Source organism: Egretta garzetta, unplaced genomic scaffold, assembly GCF_000687185.1.
Source record: "Egretta garzetta isolate BGI_Z169 unplaced genomic scaffold, ASM68718v1 scaffold287, whole genome shotgun sequence".
NCBI classification, from domain to species: Eukaryota; Metazoa; Chordata; class Aves; order Pelecaniformes; family Ardeidae; genus Egretta; species Egretta garzetta.
In genome coordinates this window covers 13,107,367-13,117,367 of record NW_009260435.1, presented here as the reverse complement: position 1 = coordinate 13,117,367, position 10,001 = coordinate 13,107,367, and the positions used below count along the sequence as shown (strand labels likewise).

The 10,001-nt window shown below is 38.1% G+C and overlaps 1 protein-coding gene across 1 annotated transcript in view; it reads right to left on the bottom strand.

The window, feature by feature from the left end:
• TM6SF1 (transmembrane 6 superfamily member 1) overlaps positions 1-10,001 on the bottom strand; it is a 21,790-nt gene that overhangs the window by 5,513 nt on the left and 6,276 nt on the right. Inside the window, exons 6-8 of the mRNA XM_035899523.1 lie at positions 8,357-8,386; positions 5,345-5,449; positions 2,085-2,204 (exon numbers count right to left, since the gene is read on the bottom strand). Coding sequence (XP_035755416.1) covers positions 2,085-2,204; positions 5,345-5,449; positions 8,357-8,386 — 255 coding nt within the window. The remainder of the gene's footprint in view (positions 1-2,084; positions 2,205-5,344; positions 5,450-8,356; positions 8,387-10,001) is intronic.

The window sequence follows — 10,001 nt, the reverse complement described above, 5'->3', positions numbered from 1 at the left end:
ATTAGGTATTTACCTTTTCTGGACCTTTGTGCAGAATAGAAAGCAAAATGTGTTTCAGTAACTACATATGTTTTAATTTTCAGTTACAATGTTTTACCTTGAGTAAATGGTAGACAAACCTGAAATGTGTTCTGCGCCTCAAAATGACCAAACCCAAAAAATAATGAGTCCTCAATTCATTGTCACACATGTTTTTCATCCCAGGTTGCTCACAGTTCACAAAGCCCAATCAATTAAATCCTGTTCAGCTGTGGGATGACTGAAGTTCATTCTGCGGTGTTTTCAAGTAAAAACTACAAAATAAACCCCTCCCAATCTTGAAGAAATGGGTTTTGAATCAGGATTAAATGTGGGGAGCGTGCAGCAACGTACCGTTCTCCATCAGTTAGTTTTTGTCAGCCCACAGTTTTTGCTTGTGCCTAGGACAAGCTTTAAAGAGTAAAATGGGAAATTTTGAGTGTTAGCATTGGGTTACCAGCAGATTTTCTTCTTGTCTAATGTGTAAATCAGCATTATCCTGAAGCCAAACTACAAGGGGTTTTAGATTTTGGCAACAAAATGTTGCGTGTATTTATCATACAGATAAAAGGTACAAAGTGCCATTAAAAAAAAAAAAAAAGGTGAGTGTTTGTTATGGGAAACATTTAAAGGGGGAGGAGAAGGGGGAACCCAAACATAAACAAAAGAAACCCCAACCAAACAAAACTCCCCAACAAAACCAAACCAACCAAACAAAAATTGCCTCCAATCTGAGAGGCTGAGATTTTGGGGAAGTTTGCAAGATTGTGAACAGCACACTCTGATTTCGGGTTTACTTTTCCTTGTGCTGAATAATTTTTGAAGGAGCAGTTTCTTTTCTGATTGTCTGGGGAATTCATGAAACCTGAGTAATCCGTCAGTAGAAAGAGGTTCCTGACACTGGCTTGCCTACTTCAGCTTGTGGAGTTTTTTGGATTAGATTTGGGCCAAACACAGTTGTATGATATTTATGATACCTTTTGAGCATTTAAAACTCCTCATTAATATGTTTGCCAGATTATGTTTTGATATAATTTGGTGATTCAAGATTCTCTATAAACTGGTGTGTTTAAAAAAAAAAAAAAGTCATATTCTCTGTGATAGTTGCTCACAAATAGAAAATAAATTGTCACTTCCCCCATCCTTACTGGGCAGCTAAGCTGGATTGTAGTTTGTATCCATGATTATTGTCTCTGGCCTGGGGAACAAAGTGTTGGCCTGTGTTTGGCTATAGTGGTACCTGAATTACTCTTGTTGCCATGTCCCTGTGTTCTCATTGTTGTTGCAGGATTATGTGTGTATCTTCTGCATTGTCTGGATGCCCAGAGCACATTCCATTTCCTACACACACAAATCAGTTGTTAACTCTCTCAACTGCTAAATGGTCATTGCTGTCACAAGAAGTCACTTACTGGTTCCTTTTGAATGTTTCTGTTTTGGCTAGCTTCTCATAACCATCGGTGCTATCTAGTAATTAGCTACAGTTTATTTAAGAGAATCAGAACAGTTAGAAGTATGATTGCTGGTCTGCCTTTGGGCAACACGAACATGTCTCAATGTCGCTGTGCTTTGCAGCCCAGGAGGTTCCCAGTGTTATATCAATATCATCAACTGATACTCTTCATTTTGTGTGACTAGTAGATACTTTTTTCCATTTGTCTTTCTCAGACTACCTAGTTGGCCAAAACCTATTACAGAAACAATGTATTTTACTGTTTTGTTGTGGTTTGGGTTTTCTACCCGGTTGGCTGTTACAGCTTTAATACAGGCTTCCTTTGTGGTCTCAGCAAAAGAGTGCATGGTGCTTAGTAAGGTTTAAATGAGCTCAGTAAAAAGATTCTGCAGACAGAGAGAAGTCTACTAAAGCAAGAAGGCAGTCATTAGAGGTGTATAATAGGTTTGATCCTCCACTCCCTTAAGTTAGTTTTTTACAGATATAAAAAGTGATCTGAGTTACAAAGGCATAAAACCCACATGGGAAGATCAAGCCCTGGGCCCCTTATTTACTCTACAGTTCTCTACTTATTAATTTGTAATTCAAGAGCGAACACTTTACAAAGAAATACCTGAGCTAGTCCTCCAGCATGTATAAGGGTTAAATCAGGCATCCAGGAACAACCAGGCACCAGTAGGCCATACAGAGCAATCACATAGTACGGCACAGAGTAGAACATGTATGCCAGCATCTGCATTTTAAACAGAAATATTAGTTGCTTTGCAGTGTGAGGGAGATGCATTTAAAAATAAACCAGCTGCTGACTGAGGAGTTGTGACTACTCAAAACTACACTCCTTGCAGCAATGATTCCCAGGCCTTTTTGCAGCTGTAACACATTTGAGAAGAGTTTCACACCCAGATGCTGTTGACTGGATCCACCTACCCTAAGGCCTCCATTAATGCTGTCAGCTGTTGTCTCTTTGGCCCATACAAATCCTCTTCATCTCAGGACATGTTTTTCTACCGCTTGCTGTCTTGAGACCATGCCAATAAGCATGGCTTGACCTAACTCAGCACCCAACACAACATGGACACCCATTTTCTCAAGCTCCACTGCACTTCCAGTTGGAAGGTGCGAGATCTACCCAAGCCACCCCTTTCCCAGAAATAACAGGTCCAGCAGAGATTTTTGGTTTCTGCTCATTGCTTCACTCATGAACCCTTTTACCGCTTCAGGCCCTTCCCCCTTGCAGCAGCCAGGGTTGCAGAAGAATGGCTACCTTGCAAATACTAGAAAACTAAAGCAAAACGTTCCTCTGCAATGCCTGTGTAACTGGGGTTTGTAAAATGTGTCGTGTGTCAAGGAGCGTCACTGGTGAGAGCAGCATAACATGAGCTTAAGGACTCCAGTCCTACTACACCCCTTTTTTTGCTCCATTATTCCAGACTGGAAGTCCTCTTTGCCCTTCTAAAGAGTGGGAATGATCATCAAAAGCATGCAGATCTGTTTCATGGACTATATTAAAAGAAGCCTGAGTAATTAGGATGTATAACTCTAGGTAACTGATCTGAATCTAAGTTATCACAAGGAAGAGCTGGTACCCTGTAATGGCTGTAGTAGAAAATACGAAACACCATGTAACTTGCCATGAACAAATACTTCCCTTATCGATCTTGTCATCTGTGAAACCCATGGCTTCATCTTTGTGCCAGTTAACAAATCACTTCTTAACGCTCTATGCTCCACAGTCAATGCTTTACCTGAAGCTTAGGATAGGCAGCAGGATCTTTTATATCAGAGCAATCTAAGAAGAATTTTTAAAACTTCCCGTGAACAAAGAATTTGTTCTAAAACGAGCTAACCTGATACCTGTTATCAGCCCTAAAGATTCTCTAGTCATCTGCAGCACTGCTACCCTGGAGGCTTGCTCAAAATCTGTTGCAAAGGTGATCCATTTGATCACCAATTCAAAAGCTGAAACGCAGCCTCCTCTCAGCTCCTGCTCAGAGGGTTTGTAAGGAAATGCTGACAGCCTGCTTTAAAGACTTTGACTGGAAGAGAATTCAGTCAGTTGGCTATGCTGTAGTAAAAGTATAATTGCTATTGATTTGCTCTGATAAACAGACTTTGATCCCAGCAAACGAACTTTCCAATGGAAAATTGCTCAAATGGTGGAAACGTCAGGATAAGCACCCAATTTTAGGATAGCAAGCTATGGATGTAGTCCAAGAAAAGAGTTGCATTGTGACAAGGTAGCAGTGGAGAGCAATGCAGAAACAGGTGTTACTTGATAATTTTTAAGAGTAGCAAAGAAGAGATTATTGAATTTTACATTCCTATAGAAAGAACAAAGTTCCCAATAAACATGAAAAGAGACCCAGCCGCAAAAGTAGTTCCTTTTCATAGTAACCCTTAAAACTACCACAAAAAATACTATTCTAAAATGAGTTGGCAATCTGTGTCAACAGCTGTCACCATAAGTGTTTCACGGCAAGGCATTGTTAATGCCTAAATTGCAGGACTAAACAGTAAGTTATGTCACACAAATACACATGAAATTGTACTTAGAGGGGGAAATACAAATATTTACAAACAGTGGGTATTACTCCCTGTTCTTTTCCAATGTGGGCATCCAAGAGGGGGGTCTGGGCAGGCTATAATGGATTATGCTTTATTAGCTTGTTCACAAAATTGTGGTTACTGCAGCTTACACAGAGATGTTCAGTTGATCTCTGTATGTGTACATAAGGCCAGTAAGCAGTTCCTGTTTGGTACAGGAAATACATAAGGAAATGGCCACACTCAAAATGAACAAAAAATTCCTCTGAGAAGTGAAGAGGGATTGCAGAACCAAGTTAGATGCTGGAGCATGAGACTAACATTTCCCACAGTAAAATGACAGATACAACAGCTGATTAACCTGCATCAGTGGTGCTCTGAAGTAGCATGATCTACTAAGAAATGAAGCAGTTTGTAACAAGTTAGAAGGGAAAAAAAAATATTTTTGAGAGGCAAGTTCTCAGAGAAACAGCAGACGATGATAGGAGCAGCAGAACTACAAAAGGGCAATCTGTGCTGGGTAAATAAAATGTTGCTTGGGTACTTATCGTCACCTCTTACTTGAATTATTCTAGACAGGATCTATAAATCAAGGAAACAGGCAGTTGTCTAAGACACCTGAACATTTGAGCGCTGTTCACTGAATGATACACATTCCCATCTGCTTAAGACAGAAAATGCTTTAGAGCTGACAAAAGACTAAGTTTACCTACTACTGGATTTATCTACTTCAGACATTTTCAGTACCGATTCATTCCCTCAGAAATTTTAATTCGATCAACTATGCTTAAAGCAAACATTTTTTTAAAAAATCAGCTCTTGGTAAGTAGAAAAAATGTGTCATTCAGGTAATGTGGATAAATATTTTTTTTTTTTCAGCTGGAAATGTTCTCCTCTATCTCATGCAGTGTAAATTAACTTGGTTCCCTATACAATTTTAACTATGCATCCCTGCTTAGAAAAACATTAATACAGATTTAATTTAGTTGGTTTGTCTCCACATTCTTGAGCATAAATGTAACAACAGACCAAAGAAAACAGTTTTAGGTCATGTTGATCTGCACTTGGGATGCTATTTATTCTTGTGATTGTGCACTTACTGTCTTTTGAAAAATGTATTTTACACAAGGCAAAATGAAGAAGCAAAGCACCACTAACTATCACCAATAATCAAGTTGTCCTTTATATATCTAAGGCCTATTCCAACCCTGAAAGTCACAGGATTTCCCTTAGCCAAAATGTATATACTTTTTCACACAGACACAATGGTCTCAAACTTAAGCTTGACTAAAAATTAGAGGCCAGAATATTAAAACATCTTCAACTTACCATGCCCCTAAATATGCAAAACCCCGTTGCTAGAATGAGGTATGCAGCTAACATTAAATCTATTGGTCGTCTTAAGAGTCCTTTCTTCTGGACTTCCTGAACCACCTGCAACACAGAATGTGTTTAGTAAGTACATCCCAGTTCCACAAGACATGTATTTAACTCCAGATCAGTCACTACAAGAAGGGTGAAGTGGTGAAACATTGATAGAGGCAGTTAGTTCTCAGTTACATTATCCTATTTATCCACTGATTTCAGAGAGAAAGATTTCCACATCTAAAAGGGTGACTTCAGACTTTATAGGATGCAATGAGTAAAATTAATCTGAATAACCTCTAGAAATGGATGGATCCATCTAAAGCAGTTTCAATACGGATTAGTTGACTTTCAAAGCAACTTAAATCAGATGAACACTACTCTAACTCTGCAGTCATATAAGGTTTTGAAGCAGCATAACGAACTTCTTCAAAGTTGTGTCTTTTAGTTGGAATGAATTAATTGTCCTGCATGTCCCTATGTACAAAAGCTTTGTAAATGTACGTTTGTCTCAAACGTTTGAAGTTGAATCTAATACACTTTGTAAACGGGCTACTTGGAGGGACAGCAAAATGAGAGTCCATCTCATTATTGACAGTGAATGCTGGTTTTCAGCAGCCTGTAGCACTATTGAAATTAGTGGGATATCACTGGCATAAAATAAAAGTTTTCTGTGGCCAGTTGAGTTCTCTACTGAGTTCAGTGAGCAAATAATATATATGTTAATATGTAATGCAAAAACAGAGAATGAAATGTATGTGTGCATGTATGGAGCATGTGAAAAACCCTCTGTCCATTCTTTTATTACTTTATGCTATGGATTCCTCTGACGGGCACTGAAGCACTTCTCAGCATCTGGATCTGGTATGTTCCGTGCCTCCTTTCCTCAGCCTCAGAACAAGAATCCCCCCACTGCACTGCACAGGCAGATGTGAGGGGTTCACACTCTCCGGTAGCAAAGGCCATATAGATATCTAACATGGACGATGGCTTGAATGAACCAAAGTCATCTCTTTGCCTACGTGGTAAAACTTACAAGACCCATGGAAATAATTCGAGGTACACTTTCAGCACTGTGTAGTCACAGACAAAATTATAAGCACAGCAGAGTATCTGTCAGAGGGAAAACTTCCCCATTTATATGTGTTACTCATTTCCTCTTCCTTTTTATTAGCCATGTGTTGGCATGCAGACAGCAAAAGAAAAACCTGCTTTCCTTCCTGTTATACACTTCTGGCATTGTCTCCAAAGCACAAAACAATAATTAGGATGTGGAGGCACAGTTAAAAGCGCTCAGGATCAAGATACTCACAATAAAGTTATCAGAACAGGAGAACTGACCTTGCAAGCACAATTCCTGAGTAAGAACTGCAAGATCTGAACTGTAGTTTAACAAAAATAAGGCTATTTTAAACACAAAGGCCATCTCTTTCATAAAACTATTTCTTTTCTAGTATAGCACTAGTGTAGGAATGTTTATAATATTACCTGCAAAGAATGTCTATATTCTAATATTTATTCCTATGAAAGACAAAGGCCTCCCATGGCTGCTGAGTTGCAAGTCATTTTCAGTTGTGGACTACCTAAGGATAATGGAAAGTTTAAGGCTTGATATATTTTCTTTCCACATTTGCCTAAGTATGAAGCTTATATATATGTATCACTCCTCCTTTCAAAAGGTGTATTAAATGAATGTGCGTATTTACCGTGATCACAAAGCTACAATAGAACTTTGTACTTGGAGGTTTTGGAGACAAAGCCAATATTAGTAGAAATAAGCTTTGGTGCAGTATGAGTTTGTGAAACTGCCAAGATACAGAAAACTTGCACCTTTCTTCACTATGCATACATTTATACAAACAAAATGAAAACTCAAAGCTTAAAAAAAAAAAAAAATGCAGAAGCAAGAATTTGAAAGACAGTATGCACTTTGACAGACCTCAGCTATGTGGTAATTTTGCCTCACCCTTCTCTTACACAGCAAAGTCACATCAATACATGCTAAAATGAATTACGTGTTAAGTGCACTGGCTGAGTAAAGAGGACCTGCCACGGGTTTCCCATTTATTGCAAACAACACTGAACTCTGCATAGATCTTGCCAACCCTGCTGTTTCTTTTATGTAGCAAGGAAGTGTGTAGGCACGCTTTGCAATTTCTCTCACTTCCAGGAAAAAGCTATTTTCCATAACTTCTGAGAGGCTCCTTACATGATCAGTTTTAAGGAATCGTATTGTCGTGTGCTGTCCATAGAAGTCAGTCCCTTCAGAATTCACGTGCAAATCTGAATTTATCTGTATTAATTCTGCTAATGAATTTTAAATTACATTAAACTTTTCTAAGGTGATAATACTTGTAGCTAAATCTGCTGGGCTTTGTAACTACTGCAGCACAGCTTGGTTTGACTCTAAATGAGAGCATAACTCCACTCCTCTCCCATGCACCCACTGCTATTAGAAAACACCCAAAAACTGTTCACCTGTTCTCTGTCCCCACAGTGATTTTTTTTTAAAACTGCTTTATAATAATATTATAGCAATTAACACCTTGCCCAACAGCATATATCTTGCTTCCGTTGCTTTCATGTAAGTATTTTTCTATATACTTGCACTATCATGTTTAAAAGCATTATTACATTTTCTTCCTAAATCTTTTAATACCAACTCTGAATAACGATAGCTAAAAAAAAGTTCAATTTTACAGCTAATTGCAAATGATCTATTGAAAGCAAACTAAATATTTTCAGGACGTATGATGATTAACTGATTAGCAGCATTACACACAATTATTTCCTGGAAACAATACTTAATTTAGGCCTGAGATTTCTATAAAAAAAAATAGAAAAAATTCGTGAGTAGGAGTGTTAAGATTTAAAGGCATTTTAAGGTATACAGTTAGCGAACCCAGGTATTTATGCTCAGATATGGAGCATAAATTAGCTGTGAAGATAAAATACAACTTCTAAAAAAGAAATTACTTGGGAAGGGTAAGAGGCCCCAGTGAAAGGAATCAAGCTTTTTCTATGACCTTCTGAGCAAGGAAGTTTATAAAGGTTTACCAGAAAGGACTCGCTAAGACGTGCAATGTTAAATTTTCAGATCACCAGCTTTTTATGCTCTCTCTTTTTGAAATAGAATTTAAAAACTAAGTTTCTCTGCAATATATACCGAAGTAAAATACCAAACCTAGGTAAGCAGTTTAGCTCCTGATAAGCATAGGAGACATGGCTATATTTCAGTAAACAAGCAGTCCATCACATATTTTCTATAATAGCAATTTCTGTGGTGTTCTCAGTACTAGGAAAACAAACCAAAACCTTCATCCATCCTCCATGCAAAGGACGTTCTCACCAATATATATGGCAAAAATCACCATCGCTACCTTTAACTACACTTCTCTACCCTGATGACTCTAAAGAATGTGTTTCTGGCCAGCATTAGTGACGCCTTTAAGTAAATCAGCTCAAATTGCTTTGGGATGGGACATGTGGTTTCCTATAAACCTATGCAGGAGGGTAGAAGAGGGTTTGGCACCTGAAGTCTCCCCCAGTTTGCCTTTCACGGAGATTCACCCTAAAAGTGGTGATTCTGTAGCGGTTCTTCAAACTTCAGGAGATATGAACATCTGCCTGTACCTCTCTTTCCCACTGAGGAATCATGGATGGATGGCTGAATGTTAGGTTTCATACATTTCTGGGAAATCTGTCGGTGCATCATGTGCTGTTATTCTGTGCCATAGGCTACGCCCCTTGCACCCTGCCTATTAGCTATGGAACAGGAACTAACTCCTTCATCCGTGTCTGTTTTCAGTTACAGAATGAACCTGACTGAGACTCAGGAGCTCATGTGATGCAAAAATATTAATTGATTATATTACAAATGATACGGTGTGCTGTGGCAATAAACTGGCTTGCTTATAGCAACAAAGAGTTAAAGATCTGTTCTGTACTTTGTACTGCAGGGATTTTTTTTATAAAACAGTGCATAAACTAATATTGCATTTTTTGATTGTTCAGTTATTCTTATTACATTCTATTAAATTTAAAGGCAAAGGTCTAAGAAGTTTTAGGTAAACATTATTTTTACAGATTTTTTGTAAGTAAAAAGTGTGTAAATTTTCACATCAATTAATGTACAATGTCTTACTTCTAAAATCTAATATTGCAGAACGTGCATACAAAAAATTATTAAATTACATGAAATATCTAAGTCATCTGCAGATGAATATTTTCCTGCAGGGCTTCTGTAAGGATTTTGTGGTGCTTTATGAAGCTGGAATAAGTCAATATTTTCATCAGCTAAGAAACTGCAACAGTCAGAAACTGCATAGATAGAGGGTAGTAACACAATTGCACCTAAAAATGAGTTCTTTACTTTAAACGTGAGATTCTTCTGCTTTTTCTTTATCCCACCATAATGAAATGGTCCTGCAGTATAGGTATTTTTACAGTGGCAGACATTTTTACACAGCCCGGCAGCAATTGTCATAACAGTGAACAGTTACAGTGCATTCCACACTCACCAAGGGACCTATAAAACTCAGTGGAAACAGCAAGCATATTTCATTTTTCCTAACAGTAGCCAACACTTAAATACAGTAATATTACCTTGACTGGAGCGTCG